The sequence below is a fragment of the Budorcas taxicolor genome, chromosome 25, assembly GCF_023091745.1.
Source record: "Budorcas taxicolor isolate Tak-1 chromosome 25, Takin1.1, whole genome shotgun sequence".
In the NCBI taxonomy this organism is placed as follows: Eukaryota; Metazoa; Chordata; class Mammalia; order Artiodactyla; family Bovidae; genus Budorcas; species Budorcas taxicolor.
Window position 1 is genome coordinate 29,133,760 of NC_068934.1, and position 23,896 is coordinate 29,157,655.

At 49.7% G+C, this 23,896-nt stretch overlaps 1 protein-coding gene and 1 non-coding gene across 4 annotated transcripts in view; both read left to right on the plus strand.

The window, feature by feature from the left end:
* PKNOX2 (PBX/knotted 1 homeobox 2) overlaps window positions 1–23,896 on the plus strand; it is a 293,398-nt gene that overhangs the window by 251,142 nt on the left and 18,360 nt on the right. For all 3 annotated transcript variants that reach the window (XM_052662551.1, XM_052662552.1, XM_052662553.1), the window contains exons 7-10: window positions 6,637–6,825; window positions 20,373–20,502; window positions 20,936–21,033; window positions 21,868–21,987. In XM_052662551.1, coding sequence (XP_052518511.1) covers window positions 6,637–6,825; window positions 20,373–20,502; window positions 20,936–21,033; window positions 21,868–21,987 — 537 coding nt within the window. The remainder of the gene's footprint in view (window positions 1–6,636; window positions 6,826–20,372; window positions 20,503–20,935; window positions 21,034–21,867; window positions 21,988–23,896) is intronic.
* Window positions 11,787–11,858, plus strand: TRNAW-CCA (transfer RNA tryptophan (anticodon CCA)). The gene has a single exon. It is a non-coding gene; the product is annotated as a tRNA-Trp (tRNA).

Below are 23,896 nucleotides of genomic sequence, written 5' to 3' on the forward strand. Positions count from 1 at the left end.
CTGTGCATCAGATCTGATTTAAACACATTGCACGTGTATTTCATCTGAGCGAAGCTATTTTGGATTGATTTTACTTTTTATTTTGTTCTATTTAATTGTATTTTCTGATTCTTTTTACATAAGAAGTATTTGTTGACTATAGGTATGTGTACTTTCCTGTGTGTGTGTGTGTGTGTATTCATGGAAAGATTTTAAAGTGAGTAAATGTTGATTGAAAAGGAAAAATAGTCCAGTTAAGGAAAGCTCGGAGAAAGAGGAAAGAAGAAATGAAAGGATGGAAGGAAGAAGGAACAGAGGGAGGAAAAAAAGAAGAAAGGTTTAAAGAATTAGGGTTATTTTGGCTGGAGGAGACAAAGCTGACTGGCATCTTATTCGAGTGAGAGGTCTTGTACAATGTTTGGCATTTAATGAGACTTACTATTCGTCAAAATAATAATGTTAAATTAAGGGAGGTTATAGGGACTTCTCTGCTGGTCCAGCGGCTAAGACTCCACCCTCCCGATGCAGGGGGATCTGGGTTTGATCCCTGCTCAGGAAACCAGATCCCACATAGTGCAACTAAGACCTGGCTCAGAAAAATACATAAATATTTTTAAAAATTAAGAGAGATTGTACTGATGGAGGCACTAGATATTCTTGGTGCCTATAGAAAGCTGTTGTTCAGTCGCTCAGTCGTGTCCAACTCTTTGTGCCCCTATGGACAGCAGCACGCCAGGCTTCCCTGTCCTTCAACATCTCCCAGAGCTTGCTCAAACTCTTGTCTATTGAGCCGGTGATGCCATCCAACCATCTCATCTTCTGTCGTCCCCTTCTCCTCCTGCTTTCAATCTTTCCCAGCATCAGAGTCTTTTCTAATGAGTCAGCTCTTTGTATCAGGTGGCCAAAGTATTGGAGCTTCAGCTTCAGCATCAGTCCTTCCAATGACTGATTTCCTTTAGGATTGACTGGTTTGATCTTGTAGTCCAAGGGACTCTCAAGAATCTTCTCTAGCACTACAATTCAAAAGCCTTAATTCTTCAGTGCTCAGCTTTCTTTATAGTCCAACCCTCACAGTCATACATAACTACTGGAAAAACCTTTGTCGGCAAAGTAATGTCTCTGCTTTTTAATATGCTGTCTAAGTTGGTCATAGCTTTTCTTCCAAGGAGCAAGTGCCTTTTAATTTCATGACTGCAGTTACCATCTGCAGTGATTTTAGAGCCCAAGAAAATGAAATCTGTCAGTTTCCATTGTTTCCCCATCTATTTGCCATGAAGTGATAGGATCGGATGCCATGATCTTCGTTTTTCGAATATTGGATTTTCAGCCAGCTTTTTCACTCTTTCACTTTCATCAAGAGGCTCTTTAGTACCTCTTCACGTTCTGCAATAAGGGTGATGTCGTCTGCATATCTGAAGTTATTGATATTTCTCCTGACCGTCTTGATTCCAGCTTGTGCTTCATCCAGTCCAGCATTTCGCATGATGTACTCTGCATATAAGCTAAATAAGCAGGGCGTCAATATACAGCCTTGACGTACTCCTTTCCCAATTTGGAACCAGTCTGTTGTTCCATGTTCGATTCTAACTGTTGCTTCTTGACCTGCATACAGGTCAGGTAAGGTGGTAGGTAAGATAAGGTGGTCTGGTATTCTTATCTCTTGAAGAATTTTCCACAGTTTGTTGTGATCCACACAATTAAAGGCTTTAACATAGTCAGTGAAGCAGAAGTAGGTGTTTTTCTGGAACTCTTGCTTTTTCTATGATCCAACAGATGTTGGCAATTTGATCTCTGGTTCCTCTGCCTTTTCTAAATCCAGCTTGAAAGTTCTGGTTCATGTACTGTGTGAAGCCATGCTTGGAGAATTCTGAGCATTATTTTGCCCACTTATAAAATGAGTGCAATTGTGCAGTAGTTTGAGCATTCTTTGGCATTGCCTTTCTTTGGGATTGGAGTGAAAACTGACTTTTTCCAGTCCTGTGACCACTGCTGAGTTTTCCAAGTTTGCTGGCATATTGAGTGCAGCACTTTCACAGCATCATCTTTTAGGATTTGAAATATTCAGCTGGAATTCCATCACCTCTTCTAGCTTTGTTCGTAGTGATGGTTCCCAAGGCCCACTTAACTTCACACTCCAAGATGTCTGGCTCTAGGTGAGTGATCACACCATCGTTGTTATCTGGTTATTAAGATGTTTTTTGTATAGTTCTTCTGTGTTCTTGCCACCTCTTCTTAATATCTTCTGCTTCTGTTAGGTCCATACCATTTCTTTCTTTTATTGTGCCCATCTTTGCATGAAATGTTCCCTTGATATCTCTAATTTTCTTGAAGAGATCTCTAGTCTTTCCCGTTCTATTGTTTTCCTCTATTTCTTTACATTGATCACTGAGGAAAATATACAGTTGTCAGTTTCTGCCTCTGAGTGACACTTCATCTAATTCTCCAAGAGCCTTTAATTAGCCAAGCACAATCCCTGTCCCTATAGAGAAAGTTGATCACTGAAGAATTGGTGCTTTTGAACTGGGTGTTGGAGAAGACTCTTGAGAGTCCCTTGGGCTGCAAGGAGATCCAACCAGTCCATCCTAAAGGAAATCAGCCCTCAATATTCACTGGAAGGACTGATGCTAAAACTGACTCCAATACTATGGCCACCTGATGTGAAGAAGTGACTCATTAGAAAAGACCCAGATGCTGGGAAAGACTGAAGGCCAGAGAAGAAAGGACGACAGAGGATGAGATAGTTGGATGGCATCACTGACATCAATGGACATGAGTTTGAGTAAACTCCGGGAGTTGGTGATGGACAGGGTGGCCTGGCGTGCTGCAGTCCATAGGGTGGCAAAGAGTCGGACACAACTGAGCAACTGAACTGAACTGAATCCCTACCCATCAGACAATCCAGATGAGAGTCTGGGGGCTCCTCTCTCACTCTCCACTTGAAATGCTGATGAAGCTCAGAGAGGGTGTGGCCATGGCTCTTAGTCACACAGCTTACGGCTCAACACACCTGGACAGTAGGGTTCTCTGGGAGCCATGCCCTTGCTAGTCTTTCTGGGCATCAAGATGTTGGCCAAAAGCTAGGAGGGTGGGGTTAAAGAAAGACGCGTCTACATGGCTTATGTCAGCATCAATCGTCTTGGAAGGCAAGCACCCACTCTTTTTTCTTTTTACTTTTTATTTTGATGTAACTGTAGATTCACATGCAGCTGTAAGAATTAGTATAGCAAAGACCTGATTCCCTTTCTGCATGGCTAGAGGACAGTTTCACAGCTGGGAGATGACAGTGGTATGACCACCAGACTTACTCAGACATCACTAGTTTTACATATAGTCATAGCGATATGTGTGTGTGTGTGTTTAGTTTGTGCCACTTTATCACGTGTGTATTCATGGAGACACTCTGATTGTCAAGATACAGAGCAGTCCCTCCCTCCCTCCCTCCCATACCTCCTAGCAATCACTGATCTGTTCTCTATCTCTGAAATTTAAAAGAATGTTCTATATATAAAAAAAGAAGAAAAGAATGTTATATAAATGGCATTATGTATGTAGCCTTCTGAGACTGGCTTTTTTTCTCAGCATCATTCCCTTTAAATCCATCCAAGTAGTTGAGTTTATCAGTAGTTTGTTTTTGTTGCTAAGTATGATTTCATGATACAGATGTACCATAGTTTCTTTATCCATTCACCTGTTAAAGTGTATTTTGGTTGTTTCCAGCTTGGGGTTATTAAAAATAAAATTTCTTTGAATATACAAGTTTTGAGGTGAACACATGTTTTTATTCTCTGGGATAAATGCCCAAGAGTGCAACTGCTGAGCTGGATGGCATCTATTCAGTATTGTAAGAAAGTATTCTGCTGTTTTCCAGAGTGGCTGGACCATCTTTTATATCCACCAGTTACACATGAGTGATCCAGTTTCTAATTCCTTGCCAAGATTTAGTGTTATCTCTGTTTTTAATGTTAACCACTCTGATAGGTGTGTGGTGACATCTTACTGCGGTTTTAAGTTGCATTTCCCTGATGATGCATGCATGTGTGCTAAGTCATTTCAGCCGTATCTGACTCTTTGTGACCCCATGGACTGTAGCCCACCAGGCTTCTCTGTCTGTGGGATTCTCCAGACAAGAGTCCTGGAGTGGGTTGCCATGCCCTCCTCCAGGGGATCTTCCCAACTCAGGGATAGAACCTGGGTCTCCTGCTTTGCAGGAAGATTCTTTACAATTTGAGCCACCAGAGAAGACCCTTCCCTGATAATTCTGAACATCTTTTCGTGTGGCTATTTGGCATCTATGTATCCTCTTCAGTGAAATGTCTGATGTTGTCTTTTGCCCATGTTCTAATTGGATTGCTTGTTATTTTACTGGTTAGTTTTGAGAGTTCTTTATATATTCTGGATGTAAGTCCTTTGTCAGATACGTGTTTTTCAGATATTTTCTCCTGTTGTGTAGTTTGTCTTTTCATCTTCTTCACAGGGTCTTTTGAAGAGCAAACATTTTACACTTTGATAAGGTTCAATTCATCAAGTTTCCCTTTCTGGGTCATGTTTTTGGTGTCAAATCTAAGACTTCTTTGCCTAGCCCTCTGTCCTGATTATTTTCTCTTGTGTTTCTTTTTCTTTTTTTTTTTTCTTAAAAACTTTACAGTTTATGCCTTACATTTTGGTCTTTGAGTTAATTTTTGTGTAAGATGTGAAAGTCCACTGTTTTGCTTGTAGATGTCCAATTGCCCCAACATCTTTATTTGAAAAGTGATTTGGCCATATCTACCATGAGCCAAAAGAATGTCCATAGATTTGTTTTTTTTCTGATCATTTTTGGGATCTTGTCCTAAGGAAATAATGAAGAAGCATCAATAAGCTGTAAAGTTGGAAAATACTCACTTAACATTTTTTATAAACTTGAAAAATTGGAATTAACCTAAATGCCCAACAATAAGGAATTGGCTAAGTAGGGCACACACATGGAAAGATATATTATTGCCGTGTTAGTCGCTCAGTCATGTCTGACTCTTTGCGACCCCATGGACTGAAGCCCACTGGGCTTTTCTGTCCATGGAATTCTCCAGGCAAGAATATTGGAGTGGGTTGCCATTCCCTTATCCAGAGGATCTTTATGACCCAAGGATTGAACCCAGGTCTCCTGCACTGCAGGCAGATTCTTTGCCGTCTGAGTCACGGGGAAGCCCCGTGGAATTTTTATTATTTTTTCATTATTTTATTATATTATTATCTTTATTATTGCATGGAATGGTATGCAATAATTTAAAATATATTTACTCAGTAACTTTTACCCATTCGAGAACTATCAGTATCCACATGTATTAATAACCATGATAACAGGATGAGCAAATTAGACGCCACTTCTCCCTTCTAGATGCCCACAGGCTAGAAGCCAGAATAGAGAAAACAATGCTGCCACTTAGAAAAATACATCCAGTAAACTAAGGGGGAAAACGGCAAACAAAATTGCATGTACAGAGTGACTGGAACTATGTTGACATATGTGCGTGTGAACCCCCCTCAAAAAAAACCCCATTATTTTTTAGGGTGACTGGATCAAGGGCAGCCTTTTTCATCCTCTGTTTTCCTTACTTCCCACAGTGCTTTCTTTTCATCATAATAGCAACAATAAAAAGAAAAGGTTCAATTGAGAAATAGCTTCTTGCCTTGAAAGGTTAGGAAGGTCCATTTGAAGAGGCGGCAGGCTCATATATAACCACCCGAAGGGCATGGAAAAAGCCAGCACAGACAGCTGAGTGTCCCAGCGCCCAGCTCAGTCACACTGGATGACGCAGTCCGTCAACAGGCATTGATGGGGTGTCTGCACAGCGACTGGCGTCACACGAGGCACTCAGACCACGAGTTTAAGAACAGCCGGTCCCTTACCTCCTGGGGCTCTCACAAGGAGCTCTGATCTCTGTCTTCCTCAGGCTGGTTCAGGGCCACACCCTTCGAATCTTGTGCCTTCCCTCAGATGCTCCTTTCTGCAAAAGTGCACAGCTGTCAGGAAGGGCATCATTGCGTCCAGCTGTCAGATAGTGAGGTGCAGAACTTACGCACTGGACCAAGGCCACACAGACAAGCAGGCCCAGAGCTGGAGACCTGGCCTTCCATCTCCAAGGCTGTTCTCAGAATAGCACATCTGCCCTCAGGACAGCTATGATAACAGGAGGCTCAAAAAAGTAAGCAGGAGCTTCTCTGGTGGCCCAGTGGATAAGACTCTGCCTGCCAATGCAGGACATATGGGTTCAATTCCGGGCCTAGGAAGATTCCACGTGCTTCGGGGCAATTAAGCCCGTACACCACAACTACTGAAGCCTAAATGCCTTGAGCCTGCGCTCTGCACCAAGAGAAGCCATTGCGTGAGAACCCCGTGAGAGTAGCCCCCTCTCGCCGCAACTAGAGAAAACCTGTGTGCAGCAACAAAGACCCAGGGTAGCTGTGTATACTTTTTTTTAAGTAAAAAAAAAAAAAAAATCTGTGCATTTAAAAATATAAGCTAACAATCTGCATGTACCCACAGAGAGAATTTAAATCCTATATCGCCAGAGCAGGAATGGGCTTCTCTCTGCTGGTGTGCTTGGGGTTCAAGGGTCAAGGCAGTGAGGGGACTGGAATCCGGACACACCTGAGCTCCCCTGTCCTTCCTCTCCACAGATGGTGAAGGCGATCCAGGTGCTGAGAATCCACCTGCTGGAGCTGGAGAAAGTCAATGAACTCTGCAAGGACTTTTGTAACCGGTACATCACCTGCCTCAAAACCAAGATGCACAGTGATAATCTGCTCAGGAATGACCTCGGGGGGCCCTACTCCCCCAACCAGCCCTCCATAAACCTTCACTCACAGGTAACACAGAGCACTGGGTCCTCTCTCCTAGCCAGGCTCCAAAGCCAGGTGTCAGAAGGTCCATGGTTTAGGGAAACGGTTTAGAGTCACTGGATCCTTTCGTCATGAGATGCATCCTCTGGTCCGTTCCTCCTGGTATTTTCAGGCAGCCAGACCCTCGAAAGCCCAGTGCTCACCATGCCAGGGCATCAGTATTCCCTAGAAAATGACTAGATCTCAGAGGGACGATGTTCAAAGTGATTTCTGGCTTCTGGGTCCAAGAAATTGCAGTAAATGAGCACAAAAGTTAAGGAGACGGAGAGTTTTGCTGGAGGATGAGGCAGGACAGAGCTGGGAATGGAATCAAACATGCCAACACCACCCCTTGGATTCTCCAGGGGCTTTGGTTTAATGAATTTTTGTGTTCTGGAGGGTTTGGGGGAAGTGGTCCTCTCTTGAATTCCACCCAATAGAAGAAAACAGAAGCTTCCCAAGGGACAGCTTTTCCCCGATCATTCTCTAGTTGCTCACCTCACCCTGGCACATCTGTCGCCTTGTGGTTCAGGGCCACTGTATAAGTCACCTAAAGTCACCCCCTCCTCTCAAGATTCACCTGCCACCTTCATCCTGGGAACCGGGATGAAGGGAACCGGGAACTGTGGAAACAACAACTCTGCTCTAGGAGAGAATGGGTTCTCTCCAGGGCAGAATATTTCCCCCAAACCTATGAACTGTAAAAGCTTCCTGGCGATACCTTTCCAACTCACTGGTGTCTCTATAAGCCCTAGGCTCACCACCTTCTTCTCCCACTGAGCTCTGAGTCCAGGACAGGCACGTGGAGATCCCACAGGAGGTCTGCCGTAGCCTTCTACCCATGAGACAATCAGGCTTGGGGATACAGGTGAACTTTCTAAGAATGCTTGATGAAATGTGCTGGAAAGAGTGCCAAAGAAAGGTGATGCCATTTTTAACCTGTAAATTTTAAGGACCAACACATATCGTCTATTTCTCTAGGTTGGCAGAGGCAGGGGAAGGGACAGGGTGACCTCTAGAAGGCCAGCCACGCCTTGTACATGTTGACCACAAAAGCCACATCGAACCCACCCCCAGGGGATCTCTGGGGGACTCAGTAGTGAGTACTGCAGGAGACACAAGGCAGGAAGTTTATTTCCTCTCCCCTTTGCTTGAAATCACCAAATCACTTTATTACAGATCTAAACTCTGCCGCCCAGGCTCCTGCTTGCTAATATTCTCTTGAAATAGACTCATTCCTTCAGAGTCTTATTGTACTTTCCCTTATGATCAAAATTAGCAAGAAACTTGCATAAAAGAGGACAATAATTGCTCAACGAGCATCTCGTTTGTAATTTATTAGTTTCTATTATTGTGGGTTACCATGGCGACGCTGCGCAGCCCCGGTGACGGGAGAGATGCAAGATAGGAGCCGAGGAGGCTGTGAGGCCTCACCAAATGGAGATGCACATTTTTATCAGTAATTTTCATGAAAATAATAAGTGAGGAGTTAATGAGATGGAAAGCCATCCTGTGGCTATTGTGAATTTGTTTTAAGTGTTGATCTAATTAGAATGCATCGGTCAGGAAAAGTAATGAGGATTTAGTGCCTCACAGAGATGTGAGGATCATATCAGAAAATTAGCACAAGTCTTTGGAAATAATCAGGTCCTTGGAGAGGCACCGGGTTTCCCCTTCTGGGCCCTCCAGCCCCAACTCGAGCTCTGGCATTGGGGGTGTACCAGGGTAGAGGGGAAAGAAAGGAGGGCCAGGGGGCTTAGTAGCCACAGGGGCCCCTGAAGCGTTGAAGTCCCGGGGCCGACAGATTCGTCCTGCAGGAAGCAGGGTCACTGGGAGACACTAGTAGAGAAGGATAACGTGGGTGCTGGGTGAACCAGGCATGGGAGGTGCTGTCTGCAGAAGTCAGTCCTCCTGGGGGATCCCAGCATCCAGTGCCTCTGAGCTTAGAGAGAAGAGGAAGGAACTTTGATCTCTATCACTGCAAGCACCACATCGGTGCCTGACAGTGGAGCTGGCCCTGGGGTGACCGCTGCAGAAAGGCCTCTGATCCGCTTAGAAAGGGGAGCTCAGACAATCCGATGAAAACAAATACACTGAAAAAGAGAGAAGACACTTGGTGAGGCAGTCCTGTTTGCCACTTCTCAGACTGGCCCCTTCATTTCCTGTCTCTGCCCCCACCTCCTCGGTTCAGGCTTCAATGGGTGAATCAGGTAATTACACACAAGCTACTGTTATAGCTTCCTATTCTGCTCTTCTGTGGCTACCTCGAGGCCCTCCTACGCACGCGCGCACACACACACACACACACTTTCACATCCGCACACCTCTTAGGCTTCTGCAGCTGGCTTTATCATCTAAAGCGCTGTTCAAGCCCTTCTCCTGCTCAAAAGCTCTGATTACCAGCACCCCCAGGTTTTCACATCCTTTCACCTGACATTCAAGGCCCTCCTCCTTCACTGTTCTTCCATGCCCGTGCGTTTGGGTGAGGTCCCCACACCTCTGCAGGACCGCACCCAGCCTCTTCGCCAAGGGCAGTAAGAAGGCTGCCTCCCCATAGAGGCCTCCTGGATGCCCCACCCCAAAGCTGGACTTTCCTTTCTCTCAGCTAACTCCTGGGCATGGCAGGCCATTTATGTGGTAAATATCACACGTGACTTTGCATCATCATCACTTGTGTAAGCCTTATTTTCCTCTCCTGGATAACAAACATTTTTTGAGCAAAGACGGGATTTCATATATTATTATACCTATACCCGACAGTAACCACACAGAGTCTGGTGCATATGGTAGTTAGCCAATAATTTTCTGTTGAAAGAAGTAATATGATGAGAAAGATGGAGAGAGAAAAATCAGAGGCAAGAAGAAGGCTGAGGAGGGGAGGAGAAATAGGGAGAAGGAGGGAAAGAAAGGCAAATATCAAGGGTATGCTTTGCTTTTCTGTCTTATATTCTTTTTTCAAGCTTCTAATTTTTATATTGGAGTTTAGTTGATTAGCAATGTTGTCATAGCTTCAGGTGAACAGCGAAGGGACTCAGCCATACATATACATGTATCCATTCTTCCCCAAACTCCCCTCCCATCCAAGGCTGCCACATAACATTAAGCAGAGTTCCCTGTGCTCTACAGTAGGTCTCAAGGGTCAGGTTTGAGAGGGAGGTGCAGAGAGGATGAAGAACTGGAGGAAAAGAGCAACAAAGATGAAGAGACACAGAAGGAAGAGGAAAGTGAGGCTGGAGACAGACAGAGGCAGAAAGAGATGGAAAGAGAGACGGTGACTGCAGTAGGGGGGAGGGGTTGGGGTGGGGTCGGTGCAGTGTCCTGGGGGTGTGCAGAGGAGAAGGTGGGCAGGATACCTTGTGTGTGTCGCCCTGTCCTCATTCCCAGGCTCCCATCTCTTCCTTGCCAAGGTGGGTGCAGGCTGGCCCTGGGCCTCCCCAGGAAGGAGAGACCTATGAGGCTGAGACTCAGTGTAGGAGGCAGGCCTGGGGTCTTGGCATGGGAATCAGTACCAGAAAGGAGAGAGGAGGAGTGTGTGTGTGTGTGTGTGTGTGTGTGTGTGTGTATCTGCACACACATTCGTCATGGTTCGACCTTAATCCACCCCCCCCAGCCTGAAATAGCCACAGTACGCGCCAGCCTGGCCTGGGGAGGGGTGTCTCCCCTCCGGAACATGATCCGCAGGATCAACATTCCGGCCGGCCGCCAGCTTTGTTGCAAACTGCTGGCTCATGCTTTTGCCTGTGTGCTGATCATCCAGTCTTGTGTTGCAAAGTGGGAGATATTTTTTTTACTCACATTGGTCCCCCTCTCTCAGATGCCATACCGTGTCCCTGTCTGGCACAATGGGGTCTGGGCATACTCCCCACTTGGCCTTCCATTTCGAAGCGTGAACTTTCTCTTAGTGGGTAGAATGGGAGTGCCGTGTGGAGGAGACTGCTGCTTCCAAGCAGGAGAGGTAAACTGGGGTTTCCAAGGACTTGGGCCACAGCCTGCTCTTCCCCCTCCCCAGGAAGCCATGCTGCCCTGCCTGTGTCTAATGACATCCTAGCTTCTTACTCAGCCGAGCCCAGGCTTCCTGTGTGGGCAGATACTTAGCAAGGAAGCTCTTCCTTGATTCCAGGGGCTTCCTTGGTGGTTCAGACTGTAAAAGAATCTGCCTGCAATGAGGGAGACCTGGGTTCGATCCCTGGCTTGGGAAGATCCCCTCGAGCAGGGCAGGCAACCCACTCCAGTGTTCTTGCCTGGAAAATCCCATGGACAGAGGAGTCTGGCGGGCTACAGTTCATGGAGTCTCAAAGAGTCAGACACAACTGAGCAACTAACACTTTCACTTTCCTTGATTCCACTGAAGAGACCCTCATGCCGGCCTTGCTCAAGCTTGCATTTAACCTAAAACCATCTTTCCCCTTGGAGATTAAACCTCAGCTCTCTTCCAGGGCAGATCGGGCTGAGCCACAGTTCTCACTCTGTTGCCAAGCACTGGGGGGACTCTTACTGTAGGCACTGCACTAGGTCTTGAGAGAAGACTATGAATTTTCCAGGATGAGCATTCAACCTCAGTGGGAGGGAGCTTGTGTCCCACCTGAAGATCTAGATAAGTTCTGTGAGCATACAGTGCTCAGGGGCAAGAGGACCCTGAGGAAGGGCAGGAAAGCAGCTGCTGGAAGGGGTCTGGATTTAGCGAAGCATGTATGTGGCCTGAGGTTGCCCAGTCACTTCTCAGCTTCCTTCTACCTCCCGCTGGGAAAGCCCAGGCCCCACCTGTATACCCTCATGGCCAGGGTCTGTTCCTGTCCAGAGACAGATTGAGCCAACCTCAAGAGGGGTCAGATAGGTCTGCAGGAGAATTTTCAAAGCTAATGTGATTGGAGAAGCTGAAGCTCCACTGGCTTTGGGAGGACTTCCTGAGGGACGGAGCATTTCAGGCAGGCTTGGGTCAGTAGGGGGCTTCCCTGGTGGCTCAGAGGTTAAAGCGTCTGCCTCCAGTGCAGAAGACCCAGGTTCGATCCCTGGGTTGGGAAGATCCCCTGGAGAAGGAAATGGCAACCCACTCCAGTATTCTTGCCTGGAGAATCCCATGGACAGAGGAGTCTGGCGGACTACAGTCCACAGGGTTGCAAAGAGTCAGACACGACTGAGCGACTTCAATTCGCTTCACTTCACTTCTGGGTCAGTAGGGGCTTGGGGTAGTTAGGCTTGGGGCCTCCCTGGTGGCTCAGATGGTAAAGAATCTGCCTGCAGTGCAGGAGACCTCAGGTTCAATTCCTGGGTCAGGAAAATCCCCTGGAGAAGGGAATGGCAACCCACTCCAGTATTCTTGCCTGGAAAATCCATGGACAGAGGAGCCTGGTGGGCTATAGTGCATGGAGTTGCAAAGAGTCGAACATGACTGAGTGACTAAAGCTTTCATTTCACTTTTTCTTTTCACTCAGGAGAGTGGAGAGCGGTTAGTAGACAATCTGGGAGCTCTCAGTATGAGCGTGCCCATTGTAAAGAGAAGTCTGGAGAAGGGGAGGAACAGAGAGAACAGTCCATGGAGCAAAGAGGCCAGGGTTTAGGGGGAAACTCATGCCTCAAGCATCTGTTCAGGTATCTACCGAGCCTGCTCAGTTCCAAGGGCATAAAAACCACAGCAACACAATCTCTAACTGCAAATGGAGTATCTTGCAGCCAGATTTCTAGGGGCTATGCCTTGAGTCTGATCATCATAATTGCCAAAGACTTCCATTCTTCAGTGGAGAATGTGGGCAATGGGTTAAGGCTTGAAGATGCATTGGAGATAACTGAACTAAGTTGCTACCTCTTGAGCCGCTCAAGGGAGAACTGGCAGAGAAAAGGGAGAAAACGTCCACGATTATTGAGCTCCCCGGTCTCAGACACTGTGTGTACTGGGTGTTTGACACAGATTCTCTTACTTACTCATCACAACCAGCCTGCAAAGTGCACATGCTTTTCTCCACTTTATACCCAAGGAAAGGGAAACTCAGGGCAGTTAAAGCTCAAGGCCCCATGCCTAATAAGCGACAGAGTCAGGGATGGATTCCTCCAGAGTCCATTTTCATTTCCTAGGTCCTTTTACTTTTTCAGTGATGTGTAGGAAGGAGAACCAGGGTTCCTGGACCCCGAGTGGGGAGCCATGACCCTGTCTAGCTGTCGATCAGGGATGAGAGAGCAAGTGAGGAAGCAATTGTGGAAAAAAAAGAATTTGGATTTGCTAATTGAAAGTAGGGAGGGGAGAGGCCGCAGAGAGCAGAGTTCTGAGATGCCAGGCTTGGCCCACCAGATGTCACTCTGCAGGGGGGCTGCTCTCTAAAAATACAGGAAGGGCATTATCAGTGCACCCCCGCCTGGGGAAGGGGACTTGCCGATTGACCCACAGGGAGTCTGCATTTTCGGGATTAGCAGGAAGCCACGGGGGGTGGAGGGCCAGCACCTCAAGCCAGCCCCTGGAAGTTCTGCGTTGTGGCCGAGCGTGGGAGTGGTGGTCCACTCTGCAGGGTCACTACTGAGATGGAAAGGGGACACCCGCGACCCAAGTGACAGGACACTGAATTCCACTGCCTTCCTCCTCCATGGGTGTTAAGCCTGTCCCTTCTGGGTCCCTAGCACACCCCCCACGACCCCACCCACCCTCCAGCTCAGGGGCCAGGACCCGCTGAAGGCGGCCCTGCCAGGCTCAGAAACCAGAGCGGCTCCCTCCTTCCGAGGGAGTGTTCCTTAAGAGCAGCAGCTGCTGCGTGTCCCTGCAGGCCAAGTGCCTTTCCCTTGAGATGTCAGCTCTCACCAGGAGAGGAAGAGGAACGGGGTTAGGTGGCTTGTTTACATGTGACTGGCTTCCCGGGTTTTGGAACCCAACTCTTCTCAGCCTGAGACAGGGCAGGACGCTGGCTTTGCCTGAAATGGAGGGACGCTGCCAGGAATGGGGTGCTTGGGGAAAACGGTAACCTCCTCACCAGGTCCAGACCTCAGCTCAGGCAGGCCACCGACCTACCAAGCATCTATCAGTCACCCAGTGCTGTCCTGGGTAGTTTGGGGAATTTAAAGACCCCCATTTCCCTAAAAGAAAAAAGAAAAGAAAAACCCTGCAACCAAACAGGGGGAAAAGACACATGTATAAGAAAGATCCCTTGTGCTGTGTGCCCAGTGTGCCAAGCCAACAGGAAGCGTTAAAAAGGAGTTGAGAGGATGGGCCAAGGGCATGCCCGAGTGGGTCAAGACAAGCTTCCCAGCAGAACCCAGGCTCTAAGAATTGGCTCCCCACCCCCAGCCGAGGCAAGTTAGGCACAAACCGGTCCTCCTAGGAGGCTGGGGAGGCTTTGGGCTTGTGGATCAGCAGAGACCCCTAGTGGCCTGGGGGTGGATGGCAGACAGCTGGGGCCGCCCGCTCCGGCTGTCCCCACCCCCCCACCCCCCACGCCCCCACTTCCCCCCCCCCCCCGCCCCCGCACCGCCCCACCCCCCGCGTTCCCCCCATACCCTCCACCCACTCACAGTACATCTCAGGGAGTGGTGATGTTTTTTTCTAAAATCCCCAACTGGAAGGGCCTTTGCAAGTTCATCCAATTCACTCCCCTGTTTCGCAGGCCTCCTAATAAGATAAAAAAAATTCCAGCTATTGCGAAACAACTTAAAGGAAAACTCTAATCAGTCCTTTCCTTCACTCTTCATTTCTTCCTGCTGTCACAGTTTGTTCCAGGAATTTCTTCCATGAGTGGAAATTAAGTCTTCCCAGGCAACACAAGCCCTCCCCTTAATAACAGTGAAGGAAGACAGTCGGAGGAGCTGACACACCTCCCCCTGGGCTGACATCAGACCACAGGGTCAGAGTTCACAGTCAATGACAGCTCATTTCCAACCCCCAACCCCACCCTCAGCTTTTAAAAGTAATCACGGAGCCTTTCACTTTTTCATAGTTCAAAAGGGCTTCCTTTTGAACAAGTCATCTTTTTTTGTTCCAGAAATGAAATGTGGAGTAGAACTCACCCAGTGACCACTGTGGGTCAGAAAGAATGACCGATGGCCCCAGGGACCAAGGGCCTGGCAGCTGGCCCATGGGCGGTGTCGAGGAGCACAAGTTCTCAGCTGTCCTAAAGCCGCTCTCCTGCCTCTCTCCACCCCCCTCCCCACCTCCCCAAGGGGCTTTCAGCCTGTGTCTCTGAGAAACAGCACACAAGGAGCAGGAGAGGGATGAGGCCTAGGGAGGCCAGCTCATTGGTTTCCATCTGACCTCTTGGTCATCTGGTCCCCACCCTAAAGGATGTCCTCCCTGGGAACCTCTAAGCTTTCAGTTTTTTGGCCGATTTCCTACTAGAAAGTAAGAGACCCAGTGGAACAGCTCCAGCAGAGAAGTCAGGAAGAATGTCCATGATTCCTAGGCTTCTGGCAGTTTCCAGAGGCTTGGGGACACCCCTGCCATGCTCCTGAACACAGCAAAGAACTCCTGGGCTGGATAACCAGCTTTCAGCCCCTGGTTCCTGGGCAACTCAAGGGATGTGAGACACAGGATATTGGGATGTCACTGAAACTACCACATGTGCTTCTCACCTCTTCACGGGGCCAAGGAACCTGGCAGGAAACAGCTCTGTTTGGGTCTAGATGGAGTGGCATCCACCTGGTTTGGAGTGTGATGTGCCCCAGGAGGAAGCTGTCAGGAAGATAATAACACTGTGTGCTTAGCCAGCGTCTTCTCCCCAGGGGGCTCCTGCTGCTGCCAAACGAGCTCCTCCTTCAGAAAAGACCAGGAGGTGGTCCCCAGAGACCTAGTCCCTTTGTCTCCATAGAGACAAGGCTCTAGCAGGCTGGAGACTAAGGCAGGACCAGAAATAGCTGCAAAGTCAAGTCACGGGGCTCGTCTGGGACAGAGACTGCAGCTTCGAGTTCTGTGGCTTGGCCTTGGCCCAGGAACACCGTTTAGGCAGGGAAGCTGGCACAGGGCACGTGGCACTGATCACCACGGCTAGGTGTGCAACTCTGGGTGAACCTCTGGTGTTGCTAAGTTAGGAACCCGCAAGGCTCTGCGACTTCTAGGACAGGTTTTAAACCCTGGCTGTCCCATTCCCTAGTGGAGTGACCTTAGCCAGAGGAAGTGGGAAATGATTTACTAGGTGCCTAAATGCACCAGACACCATGCTTACCTTGGAACCTGGCTGACTAACTGCAAAGCTCATCTCCCCACCGCAGCATCCGTGCCACACTTGGGACTGGAAGACCTGGGTTCAAGAGCTATGTGACTCAAGAATGTCACTTTCCTTCTCAGGACCTTGATTCCTCCTTAGGCAAACAGAATCGACGATATTTGGGAATTCTCTCCTCTGCTGACCCCATAGGTAGTGGTGAGGTTAAAATGAAATAGTGCAGTGAGAGAATGTTCTCTGATACTCAGTGTGTATAATAAAAATATAGTGTTCAATCCCAGCTGATCTTTGGGACCATCTGAGAGGGGTTTTTTTAAAAATACAGACTGCTAGGACTTCCCTTGTGGTCCAGCGGCTAAGACTCTGTGCTCCCAAGGCAGGGAGCCTCTGTTCAATCCCTAGTCAGGGAACTAGATCCCACATGCCAACAACTAAAAAAAGAAAAGAAAGGAAACACAAGATGGCTGATGGTCTCCTTTAATGGCCCTGAGAATCTGTGTCTTTAAAAACACCCCAGTGCTCAGGCAGGTTTGTGAAACAGCTCATATTCACAAATGTAAGCGGCTGACAGCAAAAGGAGAAGGGGGCAGCAGAGGATGTGATGGTTAGAGAGCGTCCCCTGCTTAATGGACATGATTCTGAGCAGACTCCGGGAGACAGAGGAACCTGCCAGGCTACACTCCATGGGGTCGCAAAGAGTCGGACACAACTGAGCAACTGAACAGAGATGAATATCACTTCCCTAGACCCCAGAGATGCCAATATTTTGCCTCTTCTCTGTCCCAGCTAAGCTGTGGTCAGCAGAGGCCCCTGGCCACAGTCTCCACATGAGGTTCTCTGTTTCATTCCTTTACTGATGTAACTCAGCCGCCTCCCAGCACCTCCTAGCAAAGACCCAAAGTAGGAGGAGAGGGTAGGAAAGTGAAGGGTCTGATGCAAAGAATAAATTGCCTTTAGTTACCCAAAGCAGGTAAGCTGGTGCAGAAGCTAACCAAGCCACAAGGCTGAGAACCAGTCAGAGTGTGACTAAGCCAGGGAAGATCCAAGTGATAACTCACTCTCTTGCCTCTGGCTGGTAAAGATGTGCTGGTTGAATCCCAAGTCATACATCTTGTATTTATTTTACTGGCTTTGCTTGTATTTTCCTAACCTTGCTGGATTTATTTTGGGGGTGGAAGAAGGTCTGGAACAACTTTTTATGTTGGAAATTCCCAAAAATCCTTATTCAGTGATGAGCACCGTGGTATGGATGGTTCCAAACCAGAGGTCATTGAAAAGTCATTTGCCAGGAGTATTATGGTGAGTGTCAATGGAGTGGCTGTCCCTGACTATTAAATGTACCTTCCAGAGACTTCCTTGGTGATCCAGTGACCAAGACTCCATGTTCCCAGCACAAGGGGTGTGGGTTCAATCCCTGATCAGGGAATTCGATCCCACATGCCTCAGCTGAAGACCCTGCAGGCCACAACTAATGCCTGGCACAGTCAAATAAAATAAATAAGTAGTTGTGCTTTTTTTTTTTAATTTTCAAGTTTGTCCCAGCTTTTTATAATCTCAGTACTGGTTTACACCCTGGGAGAAAGGTTGGCTGGGAGGCTGGATCGAGGGGAGCTCAAGTTCGGAGCAGACGCAAGCTGAAGAGGCAGGCTTCGAGGATTCCTGGGTGTGAACACAGGGCCAGACACGTCTTATAAGTAAGGAGCCCCCTGAAGGGCTGTGAGTGCATGCTGAGTGGCTTCAGTCGTGTCTGACTCTTTGCAGCCCCATGGACTGTAGCCTGCCAGTCTCCTCTGTCCATGGGATTCTCCAGGCAAGAATACTGGGGTGGGTTGCCATGGGGCCAAAGAGCCATGAGGTGCTAATTCCTAATCCTCCATCCTTTCCTTGGGTCCCCATGCCGCCTCTGTATGTCCGGGTTTGGGTTGTTTTTATCTGCTCACCTGCTCATATTCATTGAACCCCTGTGATTCCAGGAATGCCTTTCTGCCCAGTTCTTGGCCCTGGGGTGGGCGTGCAGTGTTTGTGGGTGAAGGAGGGCTGTGGCCTAACCTTGTTGTTGCTACCTACCTGGGGGACCTTGAGCAAGTGGTTTGGGTTTCTTAGCCTCAGTTCCTCGTTTGTACCCCAGGGAGCTGGAATACTCAGGCTGTAAGGGCCCTTCCAGTTTCTAGATTTCTGCAGGTCAGATGGTGTTACACTTCAGCTGTCCAAATGGAAAGGCTGAGAGTCCTGCTCAAAGAATAAACCTCACTGGCGGGGAGGCCCTCACAGATCCCAGAAAGGAAAAAGCAAGGCAGGAGCTGGCCCCTCCTCCCTTCCCCAAGGTCACAGCCGCAGAGGTGAGCCCAGTGGGGAAGCAAGGCCTCCTCCCGCACCCCACCCCATCAGAAGCCAGATGGGAGGTGCAGGCGTGGAGGAGGGGCAACCAGACTCCAGCCCCACGGCTGCTTATTTATAGCCTGATCTCCTCAGCCCTGGGCCGGACAGTCTAGGAGGGTAAAAAAGGCAGTTCTGGAGAAGATGCCAAGGGTGGGTAAGCAGCTGAATCGAATGAAACTGTCTGTACCGACTGCCTCCACCTGCAAGGCTCAGCCAGCTCCTGGGAGCTAGGGTCTGGGAAGTGACGTGCCACGGCTGTCCCCCGGCCCCTGATGTATCTTCTTGGTCTGTGGCTCCAGATTTGCAGGCAGTGGCTCCAGGTTTTGCTCCAGGCACACACTTCTTGCTCCATGCTCTCTATCTTCCTGCATCTGATGGTCTAAGCTCGTCCAGTCCTTAAACCAAAGCTAGGGTGCTGGGGGCTTTCTTTTCCCCCCGATTTTCTTAACCATGGTCATGTTCAGTCATGTCTGACTCTTTGTGACTCCATGGACTGCGTGCAGCACACCAGGCTTCCCTGTCCTTCACCGTCTCCCAGAGTTTGCACACACTCCTATCCACTAAGTTGATGATGCTATCCAACCATCTCGTCTGCTGTCACTCCCTTCTCCTTCTGCCTTTAATCTTTCCCAGCATCAGGGTCTTTTCTAATGAGTCGGCTCTTTGCACCAGATGGCCAAAATATTGGAGCTTCAGCTTCAGCATCAGTCCTTCCAATGAATATTCAGGGTTGATTTCCTTTAGGATGGACTGGTTTGATCACCTTGCTGTCCCTTTTCTTAACCATTTTCCTGTCTAAATCCTAAAAGCGTCAGGCCTGTGATTCCAGGCCTTCGGCATGGAAATGACCATCCTAGCCAGCAAGTTACCTGGTATAAGTCTTGTCTTCACAGGAACAACTGTGATTGGGGGGTGCTCAGTGACCCCAGTGGGTCTTTTAAGGCTCACTTACTTTCCGCCATTCATGCCTGCCTTGCTTTCTCCAAACGAAACCTAGAGACCCCAACCCTCACAGTCAGTTCCTTCCTCACAAACCCACCCTAGCGGAGAAGAGCACCCGGTGACCAAGAAGGGAGGCCTCACTGCCCCTTCCTGGAGGCCCTCAGCTGAGCCTGCTTCCTGTCCACTTACGTCAGAGTCCAAGCACTCTCTGCCCATCTCTTAGGTGGCAATGATGAGGGTGCCAGAAAAAAAAAAAAAAGGCCCCTTAGCTGCTTTGAACTGTCTGCAGGAAAGGGGCCAGCAGGTGACAGCATGGAGAGTGAGCCTCCTCAGGGGCTCCGTGCTGGGGCCTAAGGAGCAGGGGGAGCCGATGAAATGTGCCCCCAGCTGAGCGGACGCTCCTATGGGATGCCGTGGAAGACAGGTGATGAAGAGGACAGCGGGCTATTTTTATTATTATTTAGCAAATATTTTAGTAGCCACGATACGGCAGATCTGAACTAAGTACAGGTAGTACGTTGGAGGCTGCTTTGTGTGGAGCTTTGTGTCATAAACGATGTGATACGGATGCTGAGCTGCAAGGCCCTTGGTGGCAGGCGGCTCCTGGGGATAGCTGTGGATGAAGGATGAGTATGTGCTAAGCAGGTAAAGTCCGGTTCCCAGCCCTGGCTTCACATCCAAGTCACCCAGAGCTTTCAACACGCACTTTCCCCGCAGAGCCCTGGCCACACCCCTGACCAATTAAGTTAGAATGTCTGGGAATGGAACCCAGGCATCAGTACTGGAGCTTCCACGGTGCAGCCAAGATGGGCGCCACTGTGGGGGATAATTTCTGTCTCAAGTTCACGGGGGAATGGAATAGGTCAGCCGATGGCTCTTGTCGGTTGGTTGCTTGTAAGGTTGAGCCTCCCTATTCACACTTTCTAGGAAGAACCGCCTTTTGGATTTGGGTCTGGGAGGAGCAGGAGCAGGAGGCGGGAGGCAGGAAGGCAGGAGGCGGGAGGGAAGAGGAGGAATTTGGGGCTGTGGCAGCTAAGCCCTTAGTGACACTGTCACAAACCACACCTCCCTTGCTGCCAGGACCTCCTGCAGAATTCCCCCAATTCCATGTCTGGAGTCTCCAATAACCCCCAGGGGATTGTGGTCCCAGCCTCAGCGCTCCAGCAGGGCAACATCGCCATGACAACCGTCAACTCACAAGTGGTGTCAGGTCTGTGCAGGGGATTCTGGGGAACACCCCTGGGAGGAGAGTGGGTGGCCCTGAGGGAATTCCAGGGTTGGTGGGGGGCAAGACACTGAACAAAGTGTCCTAGGATGTGGGAGGGGGTGCCCCCTGGCAAGGGAGGGGCTCCCAGGTGAGTTTGTGTAAGCTTACAGATCATTAGCAAGACCTGGCGATGCTGGTGGTTTGGAACGAATTTGGGTCGGAGTCTCATGAGTCCCACCAAAGACCCTTCCACCCGCAAACACACAGAGACTCTGTTCTCTGCACCCCATCCCCTCCCACCCCTTCCCCACAGGGGCTGAAGGCCTCCAGAGTAGAGAGTATTTATACGTGAGTGCCAAGTGGATTGGGAGCCCTGCTTGCCCTCACTCCTACCCATCCCTATGGCAGGGGACCCCAAAACTGGTTGTCTCCTCAGGTGGAGCCTTATACCAGCCGGTTACCATGGTAACCTCCCAGGGTCAGGTGGTCACCCAGGCAATCCCCCAGGGAGCCATCCAGATCCAGAACACACAGGTGAGTGTGTGTGCAGTGCAGGTGTATGCACACGTGCATGGCGTGGGGGAGGGCTCCGTGCCCAGTCTCCTGCTAGGCGCTTTCGGCTGCTAGCGTCCTCACCTCTCATCATTCCCCAGAGAGATATCATCACCCCCACCTGACGGGCAAGAGGTGGGCGTTGGAAAGGTTCTACCAGCTCCTGAGATCTCAGTGCCTCTCGGGGTCACGTGGAGGGACCCTGCACTTCCTCCTCCTGCTCTGCACTCTGAGCCGGTCTGTAGCTCAGTGGCATAGAGGGCACACACAGAGGCCGGGCTGGGATGGGAAGATCTGAAGGCAGAGGCTGGAGAGCTGACATTGGCTCCACCATCTTGGATAGGTCAGCTGATTCCTCTGAACTTCTGAGTTCCTCTCTGTAGAAGAGGGACTCACATCAGCTGCCCACGGCCCCACCAGCCTACAGAGCTGATGTGAGGGCTGACCATGGTAACGGATAGGAAAGCCCTCCGAAAAAGCTCATGTACCCCAGAAATGCTAACGACCATTGGACGGTTTATGGCAAACCTCTCTCTCCCATACCTTCTGCATGAGCCTGTTGCCTCTGTCTGCTCTCTCATCCCCTACCCCTCCTCCCCCTCCTCCTCCTTCTCCTCTTTCTCTCTCCTTCTTCCCTTCTCCCATTCTCTGAGGGGTTTGGTGCCAGATGACAGGAAAGGTGACCTCCCCTGGACCCTCAGAATGAGTTGGGATAGGGTTATTGGCAGCGAGAGCCTGCCGTCTCTATGGCAACAGGTCCCTAGCTGCTGGCCCGCCAGGCTGCTGATGCTGATTTTTTCTCCACGTGCCCTGAAGGTTAACCTTGACCTCACCTCCCTCCTGGACAATGAGGATAAGAAGTCCAAGAACAAACGAGGAGTCTTGCCCAAGCATGCCACCAATATAATGCGTTCTTGGCTCTTCCAGCATCTCATGGTGAGTGTGTGTGTGATGGGGTGTGGAGTTTCAGTGTGGGGTATGAATAAGCCCTGGGACACCAGCCCATGATTCCCACATCTGCAGAGGGCATGACCTCAGAGAGAGGCTCTCTTGTAGGGATACCATCTTCCAGAGGCCAGGGTAGAGGTAGGCTTAAATGGGACCTAAAGCTGGAGATTCCTCCAGTGCTTGTGGCTACTGCCTCAAAAGAATATGACGTCCATGAGGGAATGGGGATGGACACGTTCTGAAGAGCGTAAAGTTGTGGGCAAGAGGACAGTGTTGTTTCATGAACAGTGGGATTCTGTGGGGGCGGGGCCGTGGTTACTGCTCCTGCAGGAGCCACGCTCACCCCTGTCCTCTCCCGTGGAAGAAAATGCTGATTCTCCACGAGAACTCTTCTGTTTCCTGAGTCCTTGGTGCTGGGCGGGGAGCAGAGGGTGTGCATCCCCTTCCTTCTGGTCGGAGCAGCCAGAGGAAGCGTGGACTGGCGAGCCATGGTTAAGCCCACCCCCTCCCTGAGCTGGGCAGCCCAGGCTGCAACCCTAGCATCAGGTAGCCAGCTCAGCTCAGAGATGCAGAGCAGTCGTTTTCTTGGCTCTCTTCCATGAGATGATAATGCAGCCTGAGGTTTAATAGTAGCATTTATGGGGGTCTTCTCTGATGGCCCAGGGGTTAAGGCACCGCGCTTCCAAGGCAGGTGCCTTGGGTTCAGTCTTTGATCGGGGAACTAATCCCACAGGCCGTGGTACAGCCAAAAAATTTTTTTCACTAAAAAAAAAAAAAGAGTAACGTTTATAGGGCCTTCCCTGGTGGCCCAGTGGTTAAGACTCTGAGCTTCCACTGTAGGGGGCGTGGGTTTATAAAAAACCTGCCATGTGCACCGAGCAGGATGGTGGTTGTGTTTGCATGCACGGTAAGTTGCAACAGACAGGCCTTGGGTTGAGTATCAGGAGTGACTTCAAAACTGTGACCTTCTTGCCTCATTCAAGGGTGGGAGCAATAAAGCCAGTGACTCTGCCTGGGCTGAGTGTGTGTGTGTGTGTGTGTGTGTGTGTTTGTGTCTGTCTGTCTGTCTGGGATGGGGAGGCAGAATCTTCAAGCACAGGCAGGCTCCCAGTGGTCTGCCAGCTCTTGGCCTGGCGTGGCAGTAATAGACAGACAGACAGGAGATAAATACCAGGCTTAGGGCTGTAGGCATATTGGCTGGCAAAGTGTGGAGAAGAACCAGGAGTTAGGGTGGCTCTTTGTTCAGAGAGGAGAGAAAGTCAGTGGATCTTGGGAACTAATTACTTAATCATCAGCCCTTTATTTGAAATGGGAGAGCCTCCAAAAGCCATGGGGCCCAGGCCCAGGATTTGGGGATCTTTGGCCACCTGATGAGAAGAGTTGACTCACTGGAAAAGACCCTGGTGCTGGGAAAGATTGAGGGCAGGAGGAGAAGCGGATGACAGAGGATGAGATGGTTGGATGGCCTCACCGACTCAATGGACATGAGTCTGGGTAAACTCCGGGAGTTGGTGATGGACAGGGAGGCCTGGTGTGCTGCAGTTCATGGGGTCACAAAGGTTCGGACATGACTGAGCGACTGAACAGAACTGAACTGAGGATCTCCGCCCCGGAAGCAGGGGGCCTGCCCACCCAGCAGATGGCCAGCATCGCTCTGGGGTGCTGGATGCGGCTGGAGCTCTGCGTCCACCATCAGATCCACACCCTCCCCCAGACTCTGGGGACATGGGGCCGCCCCAGCACTTTGCTGAGGAAGCCCATTTTGAAGGCAGCACCTTGGGCACAGACAATGACCAAATTTGGAAAGAAGGAGCTGGAAGGCTGAAGGTTAAGGTGAGGAGAGGAGGTTGGAGAGATGCCCAGAGCCTAGTGAAGAAGCCAGGGAGCCAGGGCCAGG